The following is a 26389-nucleotide window of genomic DNA, read 5'->3' as shown; positions in this document are numbered from 1 at the left end:
CAAAGTTTGAATAATTTTTCCTATTTACCTTTTCAAAATCTTCCCTATTCTTTATAAAATTATATTTAATATTCCAATCAGTATGAACTTTTATATAAGTGAAAATTACTGATACATAGTGTTCAAATTGTATTTTATCTCTGATCTTCAATGAGTGGAGAGAATCGTTTGTCTTAACACATACGTACGGATGCTGTTCAAATCAAAGTTTGAATAAGTTCTAAACATACCCTAGAGCCCAAACATGCAAGGACAATATACTTTTAGAACTATGTAATAATGCGACACATATCTCTCCTGCATACGCATTGCCTGACATCAACTACTCCTCACTTTGTGCCCACCCATTGTCACCTTCAATCTTTTAAATTTCAATGCTTACGTATTTGTATTGATATCTACTTTTCTTGTACACACACCCTATTACAGATATTTACACACACTTAAAATACATTAAAATTGTAATTTGAAGTCATGATTTTAACTTGAAAATCACAACTTCAAGTTGCGATTTCAATATATTTCAATTATGTGTGTAATAAACACTAAATTTCTTTTAAATTCATTTTCAAGTCAAAATTGTTCAACTGCTTTAGTATATAAGAAACCGAAACCAAAGTAAACCATAGTGATTGAAGCAGTACTTGAAGCAAAGCTATCATGGAAGCAGTACCTGAAGACATAGTGATTGTGGGGGCTGGAGTAGCTGGCCTAGCAACATCATTAGGACTTCACAGGTACCTTCTTACTCTCTTTTTATATGTAGGTGCTAGGCTGATAGCTAAGATATGCGAACGAGTGTACTATTTGTGTTTGTGATTCTTAATCTTATGAATATTTTGTAGGTTGGGTATTCGAAGCTTAGTATTGGAATCATCGGAAAATTTGAGAAGTGCAGGATATTGTTTGACAACATTTACCAATGCTTGGAAGGCATTAGATGCCTTAGGCGTTGGTGACTCTATCCGGCAACAACATGAAAGACTTCGCAGGTAATTATGACTCATTACTCATCCCCTTTAATTTTATCATAGCCGCCTAGTCTTACAGATAGATCCTTTTGTAAATGGTGATAAAGCTAGTAGCCTCTATTATTAGGATTCTTGTGACTTGTGAGTAACTAAAATCAAGGAGTCATTTAATATCACACAACTCACAACCAACAAAAGCCGGTTATTTAATATCCCCTGTGTGTGTGTTTAAACTGTAAATTTCTCAAAAAAAAAAAAAAAAAAAAAAAAATCAAGGAGTCATTTTAGAGGGACCTACTTATTTTGGTGTTTGGAGACCTTTAGCCGAAATCACTTTCTGGTTTTATTACCGGTTCTTCTATGGGCACAAATTGGAGTGGTTGACTGTGAGATGTGGACTACCAATTTCTGATGAATCTGTTACTTTTTTTTATCATTTATATTTGGCCACTTTGATAAGTTGTGTAAAAAACAGTTGTCTCAAAACTTCCTACTTTAGTGTGCGTTTGAGTTAGGATTAAAAATTAAAATTATTTCACTATTTAACTTATTTTTGCTATTATTTATAGACCTCACTGTACTTTTGAGCTCTATTTATGAGTCTCACTACACTATTTTAACTAACTTTTACCTTTATCTACAGTACTTTCAGCAATAATTTTTCAATTTCAGTAAAATAAGCGGTATCCAAACACATCCTTAGTGTAAAATACAGTTAACACCCCTTGAGGTTTGAGTTAATGTCAGCTAGATCTAAGACTTTTCAAAACTGATCAACTTGCTCGCTAAGCTGTTACTCATTTTCTTCTCTTTCTTACAATAATTAAGAATTAAGTTGGTCAATTTTAAAAAGTCTTAGATAATTGGACTTAGCTGATAATAGCCCAATCCTGTGTTGATTGTATTTTATCTTTTTATTTTGAATTCAAAAAAGTTAGGAAAAAATCACATTCCTAAAGGTTTTACTTGTTATTTGCAACTTTGCCACCTCTCATTTGATTATTTTTTCCCTATTCTTTTAATGAATTTCTTTTATATTTTTCTTGGATGTCTTTTATATCATAACTATAATCAACACATGATTATTTCTTATATGTCAAAATTAATTCAAAAAAATAGAAAGAAAATCTTTTGTATTTACACTTTCTTTTAAAATTCAAATTTTTAAAAAAAAAAATGAAGAAGAGAGAGAGAATAAGAGAGAAATTACAGAAGCTAAGGAAAAAGGGGAAAAAAAGCACATTGGTTTTACATTTTAAAAGTGATATAAAAAAATTAATAGGACGATCTTAAACTCTTTATGTAGTAATTTGTTCTCCTTCATAAAAAATTGTGTACAAGCAATAAAGTTTGGGGTTAATTACATAATAGTATAAATTTACCTAGGTCGTACTTAGTGTCTATCTTAGTATATTAAAAATCCTTTCATTTCTAGGTGGAATTTTGACTTCAAAATAAACACCCTGGAACAACTTATTCATGCAAAAAGAAACTCATAACATATAAACATAATATAATAAATATTCTATATTTTTGTGAATTTTATTATATTAATATATCACTAAGTATACGCACTACAAAACACGCGGGTGATAATTTCACTCCTTTATCAGGTCCCATCGACCTCCCATTAGGTAATTTAGGTTGTGGGCTTTGCATACATGCTTGTAAAGCCTTTGATTCTTTTCTTTTTTTCTTTTATTTTATATCAATTACCTAGAAAAAGAAAATTTTGTGGACTTTGACTCCCTCAAAAAAAAAAAATCTCGATGAGGCTTCTAGTTATATGTCTGAATGTAACTAATCTATAGAGATTTTTGAGTGCAGGCAGGCGACTAACTCAGCAATTTCAGGACTTCAAACTTCGGAGTTGCCATTTGAGAAGGCCTAAGCAAAACAGTAAGCAAAACCGGTGTCAATAATCACACACCCTTTATAGCCAATAATATTGAGAAGGCCCAATATCTTCTTTAATTGGTAGAAAATTGTAACACTTTCACTGTGGAAGCAATGCTCCCTCATCACATGAATAATATGACTCACCAAATTTACTATTCATGCGCGAGGTGAAAACATTGCTCTTGCAGTGGAGTATTGAATAAAAATCTGCTGTTCCACTTTTTGTATTCCACACTTCATATAACGGTATGGTATTGTACTCAAAATTACTCTTTAAGTGTAACTAAGTGCTAACACCCATTGCTTGGTGGTGTGAACTATGATGTGCACAGTGGTGAGCATGAAGTTCGCTGCGTGAAAAGGAAGATTCTATTGGAAGCCCTTGCAAATCCCAACTGGCACCATTAGGTTCTCCTCCAAGGTGGTCTGTATTGAAGAATCGGGCTTCTTCAAGCTGGTGCATCTTGCCGATGGAACAATCCTTAAAACTAAGGTAAGTTTTCTTTTCTTACATTTAATCTTTTATTTCGTTGAGTCAAAGCCTAAAGAATAGTTCACTTGTTGCTCAGTGGATTTACAACCAGCCCTATTACATGGACCCTTATAATTTAAAGAACCAAATAATTAGTGAAAAGGATAATTCCAGTGTGAGATGGATGGATTAGGATGCTCACTAGACATAACTTGATCATAGAGTTCATAAAATCCTTCGCTTTCAAAATGAGTGATTTAGATTTTGTCACCTCATTAATATTTTAAATTTTTGGTATTATAAATGGTGATCATACTGTAATAATGGTGAATCCTTTTGCATTAGATTTCCTACTTTGTCTAGCAGAGAAGTGGTAAATTCATTGGTATCAACATAAACAAACATTTATCAGCACCATTTCAATATTCTTTTAAGTTATTGATGATGTGGCAAAATCTAACATACTCATTTATGTGGCAAAAACATCATTTTTGTCTTGTGGAGCAGCAAATTTATATGTTTTGAATTCACTTAGTAAGAATGTGACTCCTGCTATCTATGTGACTGTGTTTATTATTAGTCTAACCACTTAGGCCTTATTATGGTATTGATGTAATGTTGTGAATGAAAGGTGTTGATAGGGTGTGATGGAGTGAACTCAGTGGTGGCAAACTGGCTGGGATTCAAGAAAGCAGCTTTTGCAGGGAGATTGGCCTTCAGGGGCTGTGCAGAATTCGAGGGTGGTCATGGGTTTGAGCCCAACTTCATGCAGTTCTTTGGAAAAGGTGTTCGATCTGGTGCCCTCCCTGTTAATGATAATTCTGTATATTGGTATGTCACTTGGACTCCCTCGAGCAAAGGTGAGAACTTTACCCCAACTGAAAGGCTTGTTTATTCTTGGTATATATTCTGAAAGGAAATACTAAACTATTATTCATTTTACTACAAAAGACTTGCAAATTCTCACCAATATAATGTTTATAAACAAGAGTACTAATGATGTTATTTCTTTATAAAAAGCTCACAAATTGACGTCATAATTAATGTGATTAGTGTCACTTCAAATAATTATTGAATTACTTTTTATGATTGATGATACATCAATTTCTAAGACTTATTTTGTGAAATTTGTACTAATTAGTGTCACTCATTTTGAAAATGTCTTCTTGATTTTGATCTTGTAGAGGAAGAGCTAGAACAGGACAGGGCTAAAGTAAAGCAAATTGTGCCGAGTAAGCTAGGAAAAGTAAGAGAGCAAGCAAGGGCTCTAATAGAAAACTATGAACTTGATGGTTTCATACCATTGCCACTGAGATTTAGACATCCTTGGGAGCTACTATGGGGAAATATCAGCAAAGGCAATGTTTGTATTGCTGGAGATGCACTCCATCCTGTGACCCCAGACATTGGCCAAGGAGGGTGTTGTGCCTTGGAAGATGCTGTTGTGTTAGCCAGGTGTCTTGGTGAGGTTTTATTGAGAAAACCAAAAGAGAAAGGTGAAGAAGAAAAAGATGAATATAAGAGGATTGAGATGGGATTGAAGAAGTATGCAAAAGAGAGACAATGGAGAAGTATGAAGCTCATCAGTGTGTCTTATCTGGTTTGTTTTATACAGGAGAGTCATAGGAATATGATGACCTTCTTGAGAGATAATGCATTGGCTGGATTCTTATCAGGTGTTGTGTTGAAAATGGCTGATTTTGATTGTGGGAAGCTTACCATTTCTTAAATGCAATCTTATAGAATATAGATATTGCTATATATGTATGAGCTGATGAGCATGATGCTGTTGTAAAATATAAAGTTTTTCTTTTCTATCTGAATCCTGAGAAATATCATAAGAAAATGCAATAGTTGCAATAATTTATTTCCTCTTTTCATTTTAATATATTGATTGTTATTTTTTGTTTTGTTTGATATCTTATATTATATTGACAACACAACATTGAAAAAAAAAATAGTTTCTAATTCTTTTGTGGGCAATTTTTCCATTTGAATTCCTATATCCCTGTAATCACAATTTTAATTTTATTGGGGTTTTGAACTAAAATAAAATATTCTGATTATAAAGCCCCCAAACCTTAAGAAACTTAAGTCAAAATATTCCTCCTTCTGATAACCAAGAGAGACAAGGTGCTAAAGAGATAAGTCATTCAAAGACGTGCGTAAATTAAGGTGCTAAAGAGACAAGGACTTTATACTCGTCACACCCATCACAATTTTGAGAGTGACATATAACTATTTATAAATGATGGGAATTTAGAGCCCTTTGGATAGGTTGTTGCGAAAATGCGTCTTCAATAAAATTTGGTACAAAAACGTGAGTTGCATCTTCATGAAAATCAGGTACTTTCTTCGAATTTTAATATAAAAAACTTGCAAATTAACGTGACAATCAAAGCTCTCAATAACTTTGCGAGCTTTAAGCTCAATAATTTTGGGAGTCTTAGGCGAAAATTTTAAGTGGAGTCTTTTTATATTTAAATATTAATCAAATAATATATATATTGAATTTTTATTTAAAATTTAATTTTCTTATTTTTTGAGATGCAAAATTACTAATTAAGTTTTGTACTTAAGTTCCTCTGATATTTCTTTTTTAATTGATAATATAACTAATCCACTTAATTTTTTTTGTGACATAGTAGAACAATAGAACCTCGTTATTGTAATTTTTCTAAAACCGTGACTACTTTAGAGTCTAAACTTATACAAATAAAAATTAATTTAATACATGGTTTAATAAATTAATGTCACTGTAATACAAATAAATTGTTATAATAGATATCAAATTATTAATTAGTATAATAATTAATAATAACAGATAAAGTAAGAAATTAAGTTATAACTGTGGCTGCACTGCACAGTTGCACACTATGCAGCCTGTGCAGTGCAGATGTGACTCATGTGAGCAGGCCAGCAGGGCTTGTACTATCATCCTATGGCTAAGTTTTAAAGCAAAAAAACGTGTCCTAAGCAGAAAAGGGTCCTAGGAAAAAAAGTGTCCCATGATGGGACTCCCATCAATGAAATAAACTAAAAATATATATAATTGGGACTCCCATCAATGAAATAAACTAAAGATATATATAATTTAAGTTAAATAGATAGAAGACTCTGAGCCTTCATTTTCGTAAAGACAGAGAGGGGAGGAGCCGAAGAAGATTACCTCGGGTAGAAAAAAATTCAAGCTAGACTGACTGATGGAGTTTATGGAAAAAGATCAAGAATTGAAGATGAAAAAAAGAATGGTAAAAGTATAGATGGAGAGGCAGAGATATTGAGAGATGAGAGATTTTTTTTTTTGTTTTTTAAATTTATAATCCCTATTTTAGTATATTTCAAGATAATTATGTTGTATTATTAATGAGTTTATCTTGTATTAATTTTGATTTTAACATATTTCAAGAATGAGTTAGTAAATTTGTCTCTTAAAATTTAATTTTGTTAGTTGAAGTTTGACTATTTTTGTTTTTTTCCTTTTTAATTTTCTACATTTTAGGATACAATAAAACTTTTTTAATGCATTTTATTAACCAATAAAAGTGCTTAAAATTTTTTAAAATTAAAATATATAGATAAATATATTATATATATATATATATAATTTTTTTTTACAAATGGGGGTCTTCTTTTATTTGAAAGTTTTAGGTGATTGTATCAATTGTATTGCCTATTGACTCAATCCTGATGACAATGAGGTCGAACTTTACCCTATAAAACTTCTATATTAATGTAGCAATAAATGTAACGAGAAACATATCAATTTATAAGGCTTAATATTGTAAAAATTGTACTAGGCAAGCATAATTCTAATTTTTTGAGCCTTCTTGAGTGTGCAACACTCCAAAATATGTACACCTAACTCACTTTTTTTAATTAAAAAAAAAAAAAAAAAAAACTTATTGCACTCATATTTGGTTCCATTGTATGTTTGGCCTAGGGTCAGACCTGCCTAACACTAGCTTTCAACTATTTAAACAGCCAGCCATTCAAGCCTATACGTAAGAGAAATCACTGTTTAGGAAACGTGCACCACTTGATAATTGTCATCAATGGGATTGTCCTTGGATTTTATCCCATCTCAGTTCTCTTACAATATTGGGTGCTGTTAACAACTTTTCTTCGAATCTTTTCTTTAAGAACAGAGCATAAAAGCATCATGGATATAGCTGTAGATGTTGTGATTGTGGGAGCTGGAATAGCAGGCCTCACAACATCCTTGGGACTTTACAGGTACTCCTCAAGCAACCAGAACTCTCCCTTTTTATAGTTTCTGTGGCAAGTAATTTTACTGCATAAGTATTAGTACATATGTATTATTTTTAGACATGTTTCTTATATTGTTGTAGCGAGTCACTGACACTAATCATATTTTTATTGTTACGTTAGTTTGTAAGCTTCTTATGGTTATATTGGTAGAAGATTTAGCGATTTCCATTTTACGATTGTAGAATTTGAAGGTTCAGTTAACATATATGTGCAGGTTGGGAGTTGAGAGCATAGTCTTGGAATCATGGGATAGTTTGAGAAGCACAGGATTTGCCTTGACACTTTGGACTAATGCTTGGAGGGCTTTAGATGCTGTTGGCGTTGGTGACTCACTCCGCCAACAACATTTCCAGATTCAAGGGTAACTCCCTAATCTTTTCCCACTATGTTAGATTGAAGGTCTAAGACACAAGTGGTGTCTATTTGTCTACCTAAGATTAGGGAATATATATATATATATATATATATATATATATATATAAAGAGAGAGAGAGAGAGAGAGACAGAGAGGGTTGTGTTAACCGGCATTAAGAGCATGGGGCAGGCTTTATGTATTTTTCTTCTATTTATCCAATTTTTTTTATTAAGTGAGACCACATTAGTTCAACCTTAATTAGCACTGCACAATCCTTGTTAACATTTGCCAAATATATATAGTTGGGGGAGGGATTTGTACCTGGACTTCACTGATAGAAATATTATGAAGAATCAGTTAAGTACAAGGCTCATGGCTTCAAGGATTAATTTTAGGGATACAAAATTTCACAACTTGTTAAGGTAGTAAGACTTGAATTTTGATTGGATCAACATTACTTTTATATGGGTTCATTATTGACACAACTTTTATTATGTACTAAGGTTTTTTTTTTTTATTATAATTTTTTTTTTTTGAGAAGAATTATTATAATTTTTTAGTTACAATGGGGGAGAGGAAGTTTGAACTATGAATGTCTCTTTTAGATATATCAAAAGATGTCAACTAATTGAATTATAAGACTCATGACTTATTGTGTACTAAGTTAAGTCAATAATTGTGAAAAAGATTTATGTCATTAGAATTATTGTGTACATAAATGTAGTTGCAGAATAATGCTTGACGTTTTGTGTGGCTAGATTAATTGTGTACATAAATGCAATTACAAAATAATGATATTAAACAATTTAATCTAGGCTATAGGGTATTCTCAAAAAAAAAAAAAAAAAAATCTAGGCTATAGGGAGTTAGGGACACCACTTAAACTAAAAAAAAACTTAAGTTTACGAGTTTGGATCCAACTATATTATATTAATCCGTCTCTCTTCTCATTACAATTCAATATGTAATTTCACTCATACGTGTATATCTAACATTTAACACTTCGGATTCGTTTGGATTGAGCTTATTTTTGCTAAAACTGAAAACACTGTAGCGAAATAATTTTTAAATATGTAAATAGTGCTGTGGTACCCATTTTTAATGAAAAAATTGTTGAAAAGTGTAATTTGTGAGACCCGTAAACAGTGCACGGGTGTACTGTTCACAATTGACTTGTCAACCATTGCGGGCTGAACCAAAAAAAAAAAAAAGAAAAGAAAAACGCAGAACAAAAAAAGCAAATGCCAGAATCATTTGAATCCAAACGGGTAGTTCATATCTTTTAGTATGCATTTGACTTCAATAGATTTCAATGTGCAGGGCACTAGTTTTATCCTCAATTTCAGGACTTGCTACTTCAGAGACATCATTTCACGCAAAGTAAGTCATTAAAATTTAATAGTGTCAGCCCTTAACTGTTTCTTCTTATGCTAGCTTGCCAGATTACATGAATCATTGAATGAGAGAATATCTCTTTTCATGACTTTCTTGTTCATGCTTTATGATGAGAGTATTCGAATAACTTTGGGTTGTGATGTCAAAGAGGAAACCATGAAGTTCGTTGTGTAAAAAGGAAGAAGTTGTTGGAAGCCCTTGCAAAAGAACTCCCAACTGGCACCATTAGGTTATCCTCCAAGGTGGTCTGCATTGAGGAATCAGGCTTCTTTAAGCTGGTGCATCTTTCTGATGGAACCATCCTCAAAACCAAGGTGTGTATATTTATTGGAAAAATGAAAATTCCCCCGTCCTATATATACTTAGGGCTAATTTTAAAAACACAATATTTTTCATAAATGTTGAGGTGACAAGTTATTATTCTATAAGTCCCCACCATTGACGCCATTTAATGTTTACCAATTACAACCTAACAACTAAGCAATTGTGTAAAAAATTATGAAAAATTTGTGACTGTAAACGTATTAGTATTAGACAATTCTTGAGTCTGACAGGTCAAAATTCTTTGTTCCAATTTGTGGATGAAAGGTTCTGATTGGTTGTGATGGAGTGAACTCAGTGGTGGCAAAGTGGTTGGGCTTTAAGAAGCCTACTTTTACAGGAAGATATGCCATTGTGGGCTTTACAGAGTCTAAAGACAGTCATGGATATGGTACCAAATCTATACAGTTCTTTGAGAGTGGTGTCAGGTTTGGTTGCCGCCCTTGTGATGACAAGACCTTATTCTGGTATTACACTTGGGTTCCCTCCTCTCAAGGTATGCCTCCATTTCAATTTGGGTTGTTGAATTTATTTCTTGTAAGTTGTAACAGGCATGTCTAGAGGCTGCTTTGTGTAAAAAGTTAATACCTTTGATAGATGGTTCCACTAAATTTCTTATCAAATAATATTCTATAATAGTGAAAAATATGGTGTAAGTTTGATTTTGGTAACATATGTAAAACATTAGAATTTGGTTCATGAAATTTCAAAAGTAGAACAATTTGGTTACTCTCTCTTCTTCATTTTTATTTATTTATTTAGTTTAGGTTCAAGGGACTAATGGAATGTTGAGCCTTCCCATTTTCGATGTACCAAACTGCATCAATCACGTGTAAGGGATCAAAATTGAACCAGTCCCATATTTAAGAGACCAAAATCAAACTAACCTCATATTTAATCAAAATCGAACAAACTCCATGGTTGAAGGAACCAAATTGTTCCCTTATTAAATATTAAACCTTCAGGGATCAAATTGAAACTTTTTAGGTTTTAAAGACCAAAATCAAACTTACCCCCAAATTTTAGGGACTAAAAGTATAATTTACCCTAACAATGGAATTGTTTTGGCAAGATTAGATTTTGGTTGGGCAATATAATTGTTTCTTTTATTATTGACTAGCTGACTTGTACCCCATTCTTACTTATTCTGGTTCATTTCACGTAGACAAAGAGTTACAAGACAATCCAGCTACTATGAAGCAATTTGTGTTAAGCAAAGTTGAAAAGCTACCTGCCCAATTGAGGGCAATCATTGAAAGCACTGAACCAGATGGATTTATGTCATATAGGCTAGCATATAGACGTCCATGGGAGTTATTGTGGGGAAATATCAACAAAAGCAATGTTTGTGTAGCTGGTGATGCATTCCACCCCATGACACCAGACATTGGCCAAGGTGGGGGTGCAGCTTTAGAAGATGGTGTTGTATTAGCTAGATGTGTGGCTGAAGCCTTATTGAAAGAACCAAGTGAAGAGTCTAAAGAAAAAGGTGAAGAAGACAAGGAGCAACATGAGAGGATTGAAATGGGGTTGAACAAGTATGCCAAAGAGAGAAGGTGGAGAGCATTTGAACTAATCACAACATCTTATTTTGCTGGTTTTGTACAACAAAGTGAAGGGAAGATTATGAGCTTCTTGAGAGAGAAGTTTTTGGCTTCATATCTGCGCGGGTTGCTGTTGAAGAGGGCAGATTTTGATTGTGGGAGGCTCAACTTTTCTGGAGCGCTATAATCAAATTTATCATGGTATAGTTTTATTTGAGGATGTAATCACAATAAAATTGTTTCAATAATTGTAGTGAAAGGACCTTTCAAAAATTAGTATTTGTAATGAAAGGATGTTTGGTGGCACATTACTAACCATTAGCCATATTTAAATATTTTGTCAAGCCTTGGTTCATATGCTATGATGCTCCTTGGTTAATACCAAAAAAGACCGTATTAGTTAAGCTATGTATATTTATATTTATACGAGAAAATATTAAAATTATTTTCAATTTCAGAAAAAAAAAAATCAATATATGATTAGTGTTACATTAACCACGTAATAAATTAACTTCTTAATTAGCTTTTGTTTTTGTGTTAAAATCAGCCCAACTCGACCTCTAGAAATTGAATTGAGTTTGGGTTGGGTCATTGAGTTATGCCCATTTTGTGATGTTTGGGCTTTCATTCAAGCAATTTAATCCATTATTCAATAAATTATCACAATTCCCACAAGTAAGCTAAATATTCTGACTTAATCAAACAAGTCTCAAAATACAAAAATTAATTTAAATGGTATCAAAAAAAAAAAAAAATCAAACTAAAGAATTCAAATACATATATTTTTCAAAAACCTGTAATAGCAAGAGTTTGGCCTAATTATTCAGATTGAAAATTTTTTTTCAATTCAAACAGACCCAAACCAAGTTTTTTTTTAAAAGAAAAATTTAGAACCCAAATCAACACATCAATCCAAGAAAAACCAAATAGTGTATTACCTTCATTGTGTGCACCCTAGCTACAAAACTACATGTCGTTTACTTATATAGCTTTTAATTGGGCTAAGAGTTGGCCCATCCTACCCTTTTCTCAAGGCCCAATATCGGCCCATAAAAAGGCCCAGCAAATTACTCCTACAGCCCCACGAACTTTTATAACTTTTTTTTTTTTTTTTTTTTGAGGAGCTGAACTTTTATAACTTTAAGTCGTCTTTTAAAAGCGCTGTCGTTTTAACTTTTCTCCTTCTCTCTCTCTCTCTCTCTCTCCCTCTGTGTTAAACTTGCAGAGAAACAAGTTACCCTAGCTCAAAGCAACTTCCCCAACACTTTCAAGGTCGATTTTTTTTTTTTCAAAATCCCATTCCAATCCACTATCTTTTTTCTCTTTCATATTTCAAAATTTTCAACCAAAAAAAAAAAAAAATAGTAACAATTTTTTTTTTTTTTTTAATTTTAAAATTTTTGGTACAGCTTCTTCAACATGACCCAAGATGTAGAGATGAAGGAGCTCCCAGCTCCCTCCAATTCAGCTTCCTCCTCTACTCCCTCAACTCTCCAGCGTAGGATCAATCTCTATATACAGCTATATATATTCCTATATATATATATATATATATTTTTTTTTTTTTGTATTGGGTTTTTACATTATAGTCTGAATTTTGATGAATGATGTTGTATTTGCAAAATTGGCGATCTGGGTTTTGTTTGTTTTGCTCAAATATTGGTGATTGCGTGTTAAAGTTTAGACTTTAGCTGTGGATTTGTGAATTGGTGATTTTCTGAGACAATGAGCTTAGCTACAATGTACCAAAGGAAAGACCATTGTGCAGTCTGATTACTGAAATTGGTGATCTGGGTTTTGATTGCATTGCTCATATACTGGGAATTGTGTGTTAAAGTTTAGATTTTGCTGTGATTTTGTTAAATTGGTGTTTCTGAGACAATGAACTTAGCCGGGACTTGCACTGCAACCTATAGAAGTTTGTTTTTATTGAGTCTCTTTTATATTTATTCTTAAAAAAAATTGCAACTTTATTTAGCATACATGTTTGAGATTTGGTGTTTATGTATATATGTGTGTGTTCAGATTTGAAGGAGATTGCGTCTCTCATTGAGACCGGCGCATATGCTCGAGAGGTTCGACGAATTATGCGTGTAGTCCGGCTTACCATGGCGTTGAGGCGGAAGCTGAATGCAACTGTGCTTGCCTCATTCCTCAATTTCGCTCTCACCCCAGGATCTGAGTTGCACGGCCGGTTGTTCTCGTATCTTCCCAAGGTAATTTTGGGGGCATTGTGAGTTTGGGTCCTTTTGTAATTCATGTTCTCTCTAAATTGTGTTCATTTATGGAATGGTATTTTTTTCTAGAGTGAATAAGTGATTATAAAGGAATTGCCTATTGGCACAATGAAACACATGGCATATTCTGATATTCAAATATTAGGAATTGAAATAGGGCTCTTAATAGACCAAGCCATTCATAAATAGCTCGGCATGGCTAGGTAAAAAGCATTTGTTTGTTTATAAATAAGTTGAGCTTGAGCATTAGATTTGGGCTTGTTCAAATGTAGCATTCCTTCATGCCAGAACTGTTCTAGATACACATTGTTTTTGTTTAATGGCAAACAAATTATCTCAATGATGACTTTCAAGTCTAGCATTGCTTTCAATCCTCATACAACCAGAATTTCCTCACATGTATCCCTTTGATGCTGACTCATTAGAACAAGTGATTATGATACCAGTGATGATGAACCTTATTGATTGAACTCAATATGGCAGCGCATCTAGTTGGAATGTGCACTTTTGCTAGTCCTAGGAGTCCAATTTTTACTGACCCATTAACAGTTTTACACCCATAGTTACTCTAGGTGTTGCTACACTCCACCAATCAATTGGTGCCGGTGTGTGTGCCAAATACAATGATGCCCAATTTTTCAACCCTTGAGCATGGTTCTCAAGTAGATGACTGGTAATTTGAATGAAGTTCATATAAAGGAGGTTGATGGAAATTGAATTCCAAAGTTGGCAGGTTTTAACTTGCAATCTGAATTTGTGTAAGTTGAGACTATTACAACTATTCAGACGTATGTTTTATTTTAGATTTTGTCTAGGAGTTTAAATTACTTTCAGATTTGGGTTTATAGGTTTATACATGACTACTTTTAATTTGGATACTAAGATATTCTTTATTATTGAGGTGATTTTTTCTTCTTCTATTTAATTTATTATTTTTTTAATAGGTGCTTAGTTGATTATTTCTGTATAATTAATCCTTTATGTATAAGATGAGACTATTTTATATAATAAAAAAGTTTAAGATGTGACTATTTCCACATTATCTTTTACTTATAGTTTCATTATTGTGTAAAAAAAAGGAGACAAAAACATCATTTACTTAATAAATTATAAAATAATTTAAAATTAAAGAAATATAATGACTTTAGTATTACAGACCACTGTATTTAAGATTGTTGAGCATCCTAAGTTACAGGAATACTGAGTTGAGAATTGTCTCCCTACGTACTACAAAGGGGACCAAAATCTAATGAAATATGTTTGTATTATTTCATCGTATTCAGAATTTATATATTGAATGTTCTTCATGCTTTGAGCACTAAAACTGTTAAAGATTTTTTACAGGAGGATGAACATGACATGGATGTTGACACTGCAACGTCTGGGACTCAAATTGTTGCAAAGCACTCCTTGCCAGAGCTAGAGATTTACTGCTATTTGCTTGTGCTAATATTTCTGATTGATCAGAAGAGATACAATGAGGTAACATAACTAAGGTCCTTTCTTTTTTAACCTTTTTCCCCAGCTTGAGTCATTATGATTTTAACATCACATTGATGTCTCTCAGGCTAAAGCTTGTGCCTCGGCAAGCATTGCCCGATTGAAGAACCTGAATAGGAGAACTGTTGATGTTTTAGCATCCAGGCTCTATTTTTATTATTCTCTTAGCTATGAACTCACTGGGGATCTTGCTGAAATTAGAGGGTGAGTTTTCTTTTGTCACAACTAGTTGATTCTCAGGAATTAATTTTCTCTCTACCATTGAGCCAGAGATGTATTAGATTGAATGATCTTGTCTCTCACTTACACTGATTGATTTTGTGACTAACTTGGACATTCGTGCATTAACAGCAACCTCCTTTCCCTGCACCGAATTGCAACCCTGCGCCGTGATGAGTTGGGTCAGGTAAATTTGTAATTGATAGGGATAGGGTATGTGTGTCCATATGACAAATGTCTTATATGCAGATATTGGTGTGATGCAGGAAACACTTCTTAACCTACTACTTCGCAACTACCTTCATTACAACTTATACGATCAGGCAGAGAAACTTAGGTCAAAGGCACCTCGATTTGAAGCCCATTCAAATCAGCAGGTAACTCTTAATTGTTTTAACTATAAAGCTATATGCCCATTTCACTTTGGGATCACTGGCATGAAGGATATGGTTGAGATTTCTGTGGGAAGACCAGTTGCATATCTGGAACTTCAATATTAAGTTTTTAGGGTTCAGTCCAGTGATGGTTGTAATTATTTGAAAAGGTTGAACAATTAAGCTAGAGATAATAAACATGACATAGCTTATCGAAGACATCTTTTAATGGCATTCTTGTCAATCTTTTGTTCTCTTTGCCATGCTTGCTCCCTAGCAATCCCATCACTAGTCTTTACTATATATATTGTAAACTATGATTGCATCAAATTTAAATATGATTTGTAACGTTTTAGGGAAATTGGAAAATATTTTTAGTGAAAATTTGGTTCATGTCAAACAAAACATAGATGGACAAGATCTGATTGCTGTAGAAAAATTACAGATGAGAGTGAAGAACTTTTTATTTTCTTTCTTTGAGTAGGGGGATGGAAGGGTTTCTTTCTTTCGAATCTCACCGATGGAGCAGTGATTGTGGCTTCCATTTTAAAATGTTTCACTTATAAGCTGGGCCGTGCAAAATGGGTTATCACTTTAGAAATTCATGTGCGTGAGGGCTAATCGTCACACACAGCCAGTACATGATTAAGGGGCATCCTCAGGGTTTTATATGTTCTTCCTCATGTTTTAACCCAGGGAAACTGCACTAAATACCTGTAATATGTCTGGGGTTAAAAAAATAGAAAAGAAAAAAAGGCGTTCCACTTACAAGCTGCACATTCTGAAACTGACTGTTCTCTCTTGCAGTTCTGCCGCTACCTTTTCTACCTAGGAAAGATCAGGACGATTCAGTTGGAGTATACAGATGCAAAGGAATCCCTCCTGCAAGCTGCTCGGAAAGCCCCTGTTGCAGCACTTGGTTTTCGAGTTCAATGTAACAAGTGGGCAATCATTGTTCGTTTACTGCTAGGAGAAATTCCTGAGAGGACTGTTTTTATGCAGAAAGGCATGGAGAATGCTTTGAGACCATATTTTGAATTGACAAATGTAAGTCTAGGTTCCCTCGACTTCAGTTATTCATTTAATTTTTCCATATAGAATAGGGCTGTCAGCAGGTTGAACTAAGTGCAGAATGCAGATACAATGACATCCAATTAATATACTAATAGAAAACTAATTTTTTAAATAAAAATTTAAACTTTCATAAGTAAAGATTATCATTTTTAAATATATAAAAAGTCATTAGTAATGTGTAAAATCATTTGAAATTGAATTGATTCTAGTCTACCTTAGTCTGTATTGAATCTGATTACTGGCTATAATTAAATCTTAAAAATAATTCTCCTCCAGCTAGTCCATTTTTTATAAGGAGAAGTTCCACAAAAAATGTCCACATTCTAAAATGAGGAAATGATATAACTTTCCAAATTTACCTAAGGCTGTGCCTTTTGAAAAGTTCAAAGAGTTTTTAAGGATAATTATGGAAAATTTGTGCTTTGTGTGAAATAGACAAAGCAGTAAATGATGATCCCTTAAAAGTTGGGTTTATGAAGATGGACAACTAATATGGGACAGGAACATTTGAGTTCAAATTATCAGATAATATTTTTCATGATAATGTTTATCTGATTCAAAATCAAATTCAGATCCTGAACCAACCCAAAGCATAGGTTTTTTAATCGGTACCCATTGATAGCACAGTAGAGAACAAGGTTAGAGAAATTGTAATTTTATGATTGTCTTCTCTTAGCTTTAAAAGAAAGACTTTAAAAAGAAAAGGGAAAAGAAAAATTTGTTGAGTATACTCTTTTACGTTTTCTTAGTCAAGATAGTAAGCTATATTATAAATGTAGATCACATGCCATGCAGAATGTGGCTAAAGACTACAGTTTTTTGTCTTGTCAATTTACTTCGATAATTTCTAGCATGAAACCTGGCAGTCAACTCTGTTAGGCCTGAAATACAGCCTCTCAGGGATCAACTCTCCAGTTAGGTTCATGAGCTTTTGCTGCTGATATTGAGAAAGGCAATGTGTATTTATCAGGCAGTACGAATTGGTGATCTGGAGCTCTTCAGGAATGTTGCTGAGAAGTTTTCAGATACTTTCAATTCAGACCGGACCCATAATTTGATTGTTAGGCTGCGGCACAATGTCATAAGGACTGGGCTACGCAACATCAGCATATCTTATTCCCGTATCTCTCTGGTTGATGTTGCAAAGAAGCTGAGACTGGACTCTGCGAACCCTGTTGCTGATGCTGAGAGTATTGTATCAAAGGCAATCAGAGATGGTGCAATTGATGCCACAATAGATCATGCAAATGGATGGATGGTATCAAAGGAGACTGGGGATATCTACTCTACAAATGAGCCTCAATTCGCATTTAACTCAAGGATTGCTTTTTGCCTCAATATGCATAATGAGGCAGTGCGTGCACTTCGATTTCCACCAAATTCTCATAAAGAGAAAGAAAGTGCTGACAAGAGGAGGGAGAGACAACAGCAGGAGCAAGAGCTTGCAAAGCACATTGCTGAGGAGGATGACGATGAGTTTTGATTGCAAAGTAATATGCAAAAGGCACTTTAATGCTTTGTGCAATGTTTTCCATCAAGTTTTCATCTCTGTGGAATTCTCTGGCAACGTGCTTTCATTTACTGGTTTTTAGATCATTATTAGACCTTTCGTTTAATTTATTTTATATCTTAGGTTCATTGTTTAAAATCTGACTGACTTTTCTTTTGCCATGCTGAATTATAATCTGAAGTTTCATCTTTTCATTTGAATGGCATGTTGATGATGGCAGTTTCCTAGGTTAACTGTTTAAAATCTGACCAACTTATGTGTCACCATATTGAAGTATAATCTGAAATTTCATCTATTCCTCTTAGTATTTTGTTGTTGATGGCGGTTACAAAGTGAATGTTCTAAATTTTCTCAAGGCGGAAATTGAGCATTTTTGCTTTACCCTTCCTAGTGTGTGGGTTGGCTGGTCAATGCCTGTATTTTGCAAATTGGTGATTGGTATATTGCTGTAATGTAATTCATGGTATATAGTCCTTAATTTTTTTGCTGGGAGGACATTTGAAGTTTTTTAAATCAAAGTTGATCAATTACTATTTTCTTTATTCCACCTCTTTAAAGAGCTGCATTGTTTTGTCCTCAAATTTTTTTAAGAATAATGGAAGGGTTGTGTAGTCGAATTTGAGATGACTAATCTTCTAAACATGGGAGAGACTTTTATTTTTAATTCTACCTGATTCTCATTGTGCAAATACTTGCATAAATAGGCCACAATGAGATAACCCCATCACCATTCACCAACTAATCTGATTGAACTTGAAATTATTAAACCGGTAAGGAATTAAACCGATAAGCTTGGCTTTGTTACCTCACACTGCTCCTATTGCTTGTGTGATTGCTGCACTATATCTTGAGCTGCAACGGTCATAACATGCATATACATTATAAAAGTATACAACCGATCGAATGTCCTGCGAGTCAAGTATTGTATTACACGTATCTCAGTATTTCAGTATTGTACTACATGTATCAAGTTGTTTGTCCGTTCAATAAGGGTTCAATTACCTCATGCATCTGAATCATCTCCACCCAGCTAAATTTGTTTGGAATGTATGTTCAAAGCTTGTCAAAAGTAGAGAATAAAGAACAATTATCTCGTAGGATTTAAATATCGGATATATGCGTTCTTTTTATTTTCAACGTGCGTCTCACAATAATAAAGAAAATAGAGAATAATTATCTCATAAGTATAAGTATCGGACATATATATTCTTCCTCTCACTTTTAGAGTGAGCTTGGTTAAACTTTTGAAATTGTGGTTTTTGAAAAAGTTATGATTTTTAAAAATGCAATATAAAATTGTGTGTGGTTTTTTTTTTTTTTTTTTTTTTTTTTTTTTTTTTTTTTTTTTTAAGTAGAGCATTTAATAAAAGTTTGCTGATAATACTTTTTTACTTATCAAAATTTGCAATTTGAGGTATCAATTACCAAAAATGAAACTATATATAATGAATATTTTAACTTGCCGATTGCAGTGACATGGTAAATTTCTTCATACATTTCCTTTCATAGTGTGGGTTAGTCAATAATTATGATTTGCAAATTCGGTGATTGGTATATTGCCGTTTGCATTGCATGGTATGATCTTTGGGTTTAAAATTCTCTGCTAGGTTGGAAGGTAACGCCTGCATAATGATGGGTTGCTTGGAGAAGATTTGCAAATGTTAATCAAAATTGATCCATTAATATTTCTTTATTGAGTTGCATACAATGATAGAAGTACTGGTTTCTTAGGTGATAATTGGCTTTATCTTCAAGTTTGTGATAGCAGTGATTGGTATAGTTAAATCCTATAAATTAGCCCAAAGGTCATGGGAATGCAATGGAATGTCCTGTGAATGAATTTACTTCCTGGAACTTCAAAACCTCTATGAGTTACGTAGCACACATGAATCATCTCCACCACCATCCCTTTAAATATGATCAAATATAGTTTGTGAAATGTTTGTAATCCAATAATAGAGAGTATAGAGATTCTGGCTCATGTCTATTGGCATGCATTAGTTCATTCCATGGCATATTTTCGAGGTTTACTTGGCAAATTAGGAGGATTAATTTCTCAGAACCGAAATTTCAGCCCCTCCTTTTTAATTGTCCAAACCAAAAGATACCAGCCCAGTATTATGAAATTCAGTGTCTGATGATGTGGCATTCTTTGGAGAACAGTGTTGATGTCAATGGAACTACATCCAAAACATGAGAAAGCTCAAGTCTTCCAAATCAAATAGTAGAGATACTGTTTTTTACCATAGACTGCCAATGCTATTGGTTTTTTAGAAACTTAAAATCAGATTTTGGGGACTCCCCATCTTGAATTTACAGTATTATCTGAACCCAGATGGGCTCACTTTTCCACAAACAACATAAATAAACTCCAATCCTGCATTTATTTTCAGTGAAAGCAAATTAAGCCAAATACTATGAGCAAGTATTAACTGAAAAAAGATAATTTCTACCTGCAAGGTAACAAGAAATAATACGATCACTTGTTTCTATCTCCAGTATCACTCAGAATGAAGTTTTATATAAGGATAAATCTTACAATCTCTAAAATTTTTCTAAGATTCACATGGATGATTACCAAAACCCAAATCCTAGGCAAAACAAGAGTGCATAAGAAGAAAAAAAAAAAAATTCAACCAGCTTCACAAAAGGAAGATTCAAAAAAGTTTAGTTTGGACAGTGGCAGCAGTTATTCACCCAGCTGAACTCGACCCAAAAGATTTGACTATGGTGCTGACCCTTTCAGCAAAAGTTCTGGACGTTATCTTTTTACCTGGCACATGAAACGGATTTGAAACTGCATCTACATATGCAGCATGGAACCTCCTGAAAAACTGTATAGCATATTCCACAAAAATGTCAAATCAGGAACAAGTAGACGTTATTGAAATTATGTTCAGAGATAAAGACTACAGTTTTCTTTTTTCTTTTTAATTGATAGGTCACACATGCAACTAGTGGGTTTTGAATTGATAATTTCCCACCCTCCACCTTGCCCTTATGAGGGGATAGAGTGTCATTTGAGCAAAAATTTTATTGGCTGAAGACCACAGTAAGAGTAGCAGCAGCAAACATAATAAATAATATTTAAACCTTGGAAGGATATTATTCAAAATTAACTTTAAGCAAGAAGAAATGTGGCAACCACTACATTATGGAACAAGTGGCTGATGAGGCCAGAAAACCTACGATCTATAAATAGACATATCAAGCAACTTATATAAACATAATATACGTACTATTGTACAAGATTTTGTTTGTTCATCACCTAGCAAGTACCAACTTACAATAACATAAAATTATTTTCAGCTAACAACTTTCAAAGTGAACCAACAATGACAAGAAAATTTGAAATGAAAATTTATGAATTACCAACCTAGGCCACATGAAGAGAACATGTTCATTTCTCACCAAGAGATACTCAAAAGTCTTGCTTAAGAACCAGTTTTCTACAATAAATTGAATTCTCTAGACAAGAGTTTAGCCAGATAAAAAGTTGTGTCCGTCCACTACAACCAATCCAAATTTAACTAATTTTGTACCTAACACAACCAAAGGCCAGAATAAAATTTATCTTGATTGAGGCAGTAAAATGTCAAAGCCCTCTAGTGCATTATCTAATTTCAAATCACCTAGTCGGTTCAAATTGGCAACACAGGCTACCTACAAAGATTTCCAGGAAAGCACCCTCAAGGAATTGGACCAACCTACAACTTATCAAAAATGTATCGAAGACCCAAATATCTCTCTTTTCCAAAGATATCACCTCATTCCTTTTCAAGGCACTAGACTAAAACTTGAAAAAGGATGAGAACCAAACAAATCTTTATTGCCTCTAAGAAGAAAAAACACAATCCCCTCTTTTCATCTCATACCACACACTAAATATCAAACCAACCTTCCTGTACTTGTAAAGGTCTAAACTTCACCAAAGTTCCAGCTATTGTTAGTTATGTTACTTCCAATTCTTCCTATACAAAATAAACCAAAACATTTTCCCTTCTCTTTTTCAGAATCCATAAAATGTTTATATATTACTCGATCATATTATTCTCCCATCACTCACATTGCAGCACAAGATTTCAAAATCAAAACCAAATATCTAATCTTTATAGTGTCCACTCTATCATAATTAATTACATTTTTATCATAAGGCCAAAACCCCAATTGGTTTCCTTTTGGTGTAGGTGATATTCGAATCCAACAACAAGGGACTCTAACAGTTGAGCTAATTGGAACCCACACAAACATCTAATTTTTTTCATAGCTGCTAATGTGACACTAATTGCCTGATTAGTACAGAATAAAAGTCGTGCAAGTGATGCTGCTCCAATTATAACTTTAACAAAGTAGTGATTTGTGAAAAAGATTAAATATTGGTACCCATAACATTGCTCAATAAAACCAATTCCATAATCCACAAAAACTCACATTTCGAACATCGGCGTCTCTGACATCTAGATCCGTTGTCACCAATATAAACTTCACCTTAGTATTAGTCAGATACCCATACCTTCAAAAACATCATTGTACATTAAAAAAAAAAAAAAATCATTCACAAAATTTTCATACCAAAAAAAAAAAAAAAAATACTCACACTTTGTAATTTTCAGTAGGATAAAGAAGACCCAGAAATGTCTCATTGAGAGTTGGTCCAGATTTTTTCGGATTGTTCACTGAAAATAAAAACAATAATAATAAAAAAAATGGTCAATTTAATCGACTATACAATTGAAAAAAAAGACCACCCGGATCCGATCCGAAAAGTGAAACCGGGTTGTGGGTAATGGGTTTACCTCGTTCGTCGACGACATCGAGGGAACAGTGTACGATGTGGTGGAGCTTGAGAGCATCATCGGCTTCCGTGAAGCTTTGTATGTACAGAGGATTGTTCTGTCGAAATTAAGGAAATATGAGATTTTGTTTTGCTCATTTTGGGGGGTGTACGGAAAACGAGAGATTAGTGGAGGAGAAGGGTGTACCTGGTGGCCGACGACGGCGACGCAGACGATCATGGCTTTGAGAGAGAGAGAGAGATGTGCTGTTATTGGCTCTGTCCTCTGTAGTTCTGTGATTCTGTCACAACAGATAGATAAAATAGATAAATGGGAGAATTTTTAACCTTTTTCTCTTATTTTCTTTCCTTTTTTTTCTTTTTTGCTAATATTCTCCATTTTTTGTTTTTATATTTTGATAGCAGTTAATTTCATTTTGTTCGTTCTTGTGCTTTCTTGAAAACAAAACACAATCAAATTTACTAATCTCTAACTCGGTATACAAATATCAACTTAGAATTTTTTTAAAAAAATTAACTACATATTTAGACTCAAAATAACTTTAAAATGAAAATAACATGGACAAATAGAGGGCAAGTTAAAAAATAACTGTACCAATTTCATTGCTATCAAAATATATTGATCAAATTCTTTACCAAAAAAAATATATATATTGATCAAATTGACTGCAACTTGAAAAATATCACTTTCAAGTTGTAATTAATTTGGTCTTTTACTATTATCAAATCAATGTTTTTTTTTTTTTTTTGTGCTTACTTGGCAACAAAACACAATTAAATTTACTAATCTCTAACTTGATACACAAATATCAACTCAAAAATTTTTAAAAACCACATAATTAGACCAAAATGATTATAAATTGAAAATAACATGAACTAATAAATAGACTACAAGTTAAAAATAATTGTACCAATTTCATTGCTACCAAAATATATTGACCAAAATCACTTTCGAGTTGCAATCAATTTAGTTCTATTATTATCAAATCATAGCTTTTCTTGTGCTTATTTGGCAACAAAACACAATCAAATTTACTAATTCCTAACTCGATACACAAATTTCAACTTAAAAATTTACAAAACCACATATTTAGATCCAAACAACATATTTAGACCTAAAATGACAACAAGTTAAAAATAACATGGACTAATAAATAAAGTGCAAGTTAAAAATAACTGAACTAATTTCATTACTACTAAAATATATTGATCAAATTGATTACAACTTGAAATATAGTGACCAAAATGGTATTTTTGCTTCTTTTTATTTTATTTTATTTTTCTTTTCACCTGCTGTGAAGAGTTGTACTCAGAGCCAGAGGCCCAATAAGTTGAAGTGCTCACCAGACAATCTAGTAATCTACACCCTTCAAATGTAGGACCTGTGCCCTCCTAAACTAGACAACAACAACAAACTACTATACTCAATCTTTAGTCTTTACTCTCTCCTCTAAACATGTCCCAAACAAGACAACCTCCTCACCATCTCCCACAAGACATTGTCCTCAACATCTTGGCAAAGCTACCTGTCAGGCATGTATTAGGTTCATTGTTTAAAATCTGCTTGGCTTCTCTTTTACCGTATTGAATTTATATTGACTGGTTGATTGCAGTGACACTGAATTTTACATCTTGTTACTGATTTATCCTTCATAGCGTAAAATTGTGAATTGGACAATGATCATGATTTCAAAATAAGTGATTGGTATATTGCTGTTTGCATTTAATGGTATGGTATTTGCGTTTGAAACTCTTTGCTATATTTGAGAGGAACGTCTGCATAATGATGGGTAGCTTGGAGGACACTTGAAAATGTTTTAACCAAAGTTGATTTTCTTTATTGAGTTCCATACATTGATAGGAGTATTACTGGTTTCTTAGATGATAACTGGCTATATCTTTGAGTATGTGATGGCAGTGATTGGTATAGTTAAATCCTATAAATTAGCCAGTATAGGAATTGAGAATGCAATCGAATGTCCTGGGAGTGAAGTTACATCCTGCAACTTCAGAACAGGGCCGGCTCAAGGCCTAAGGCCCCACCAAAAAACAAAAATTTTCTTAAGAAAAAAGGCCCCATTTTTCATAGTTAAAGGCCCAAATTTTTATAAAATTATATATATATTTTCTAAAAGTTGTACATTTTTTTTTATTAGTGATGTTAAGGGTACTACAAATTTTACTATTGACTTACAAATTGTCATGTTATTAATCACCAAAAAGTGATATAAACATTCATTAGTTAAATTGATGAAGTTCATCAATGAGAGACAATGTCACATTATATTTTGAACATTTTATAGTACTTTTAATTAGCGCATTTTTCTTTTTCATTTCTATTAAGACTCTCAAATTACAAGACCAATAGAATCTTAACTCAATTGAAACCCTAAAATATTTCAAAAAGATATTGCAAATGTGTTAAATCATCTATTATAGATTAATCTCCCTTGATAGTTTGAGACTTTGATTTTTGTAAACTAATATCCTACAAAGTCACACACCAAATAATATATATCTCTCTCTCTTAAAATCAAAATTAAAAATTAAAAATTAAATTACAACTTTATTTAACTACGCATCGTCTTATATCCAAAATAAAGTATCTTTTTCAATCGCAATATATTTTTATTTCTTTTTATTAATATTTATAATTCAACTATGATATTTAATTCTCTATATGAAATTAACATTAGTCTAGTTGGTATTATTTATGTATTTAATGTATCAAATTAACCTTAATTTGATTAGTATTAAATAATTTTGTTTAATTAATATTTACATATTAAAGACCCCGTATAAATTTTTCGCCTTAGGTCCCAAATTATGTTGGGCCGCCCCTGCTTCAGAACATCTATGGCTTTTGTAACACATAAATCATCTCTACGTCCACCACTTTAGATATGACTAAATGTATGATCAAATATAGTTTGTGAAAAGCTTGAAATCCAATAATAGAGAGATTAGAGATTACGGCTCTCATGTCTATTGACATGCATATTCATATTATGGCATTTCTCGAGGTCTACTTAGCAAATTAGGAGGATTAATTTCTCAACCAAGATTTCAGCCCCTCCTGTTTAGTTGTTAATACTAAAAGGTACCCCAACCCAGTATCATGACATTCAGCATCAGATGGTGTGGCATTCTTAGGAGAATAATGTTTATGTCACTGGAACTACATCCAACACATGAGAAAGCTCAAGTCTTCCAAATCAAATGGCTTAGATGGACTTTTTGACCAGAAACTGCCAATGCTATTGGGTATTTAGAGACTAATCAAATTTGGGCAACTCTCATCTTGAATTTACAGTATTATCTGGACCCAGATGGGTTCACTCTCCACAAACAACATAAAGAAACTCCAATCCTGTATTTATTTTCTTTGAAAGCCAGATATTATGAGGAAGTATCAACTCAAAAAATATCATTTCTACCTGCAAAGAACACG

At 33.0% G+C, this 26389-nt stretch overlaps 3 protein-coding genes and 1 pseudogene across 3 annotated transcripts; 3 read left to right on the top strand and 1 right to left on the bottom strand.

Annotated features, from left to right (window-relative positions):
• The first annotated feature begins 539 nt into the window (after window positions 1–539).
• LOC126707654 (monooxygenase 2-like) lies at window positions 540–5205 on the top strand (annotated as a pseudogene).
• Window positions 5206–7345: 2140 nt separating this feature from the next.
• Window positions 7346–11584, top strand: LOC126706646 (monooxygenase 2-like). The gene is made up of 6 exons (XM_050406181.1): window positions 7346–7578; window positions 7829–7975; window positions 9290–9349; window positions 9513–9678; window positions 9953–10181; window positions 10851–11584. Exons 1-6 carry the CDS (start codon window positions 7505–7507, stop codon window positions 11414–11416), a joined length of 1242 nt encoding a protein of 413 aa, XP_050262138.1. The 5' UTR covers window positions 7346–7504; the 3' UTR covers window positions 11417–11584.
• A 775-nt stretch (window positions 11585–12359) lies between these two features.
• On the top strand, window positions 12360–18343 carry LOC126705739 (probable 26S proteasome non-ATPase regulatory subunit 3). The gene is made up of 9 exons (XM_050404913.1): window positions 12360–12501; window positions 12639–12727; window positions 13255–13445; window positions 14811–14948; window positions 15034–15170; window positions 15318–15372; window positions 15452–15562; window positions 16367–16606; window positions 17604–18343. Exons 2-9 carry the CDS (start codon window positions 12649–12651, stop codon window positions 18114–18116), a joined length of 1464 nt encoding a protein of 487 aa, XP_050260870.1. The 5' UTR covers window positions 12360–12501; window positions 12639–12648; the 3' UTR covers window positions 18117–18343.
• A 2228-nt stretch (window positions 18344–20571) lies between these two features.
• LOC126706401 (uncharacterized) lies at window positions 20572–23289 on the bottom strand. Its single transcript, XM_050405820.1, has 5 exons — window positions 23126–23289; window positions 22940–23036; window positions 22741–22819; window positions 22575–22656; window positions 20572–20977 (listed from the first exon to the last, which is right to left on the bottom strand). Exons 1-5 carry the CDS (start codon window positions 23156–23158, stop codon window positions 20837–20839), a joined length of 432 nt encoding a protein of 143 aa, XP_050261777.1. The 5' UTR covers window positions 23159–23289; the 3' UTR covers window positions 20572–20836.
• Between the last annotated feature and the right edge of the window lie 3100 nt (window positions 23290–26389).

Source organism: Quercus robur, chromosome 11, assembly GCF_932294415.1.
Source record: "Quercus robur chromosome 11, dhQueRobu3.1, whole genome shotgun sequence".
Taxonomy (NCBI): Eukaryota; Viridiplantae; Streptophyta; class Magnoliopsida; order Fagales; family Fagaceae; genus Quercus; species Quercus robur.
This window is presented reverse-complemented; position numbering and strand designations above follow the sequence as displayed.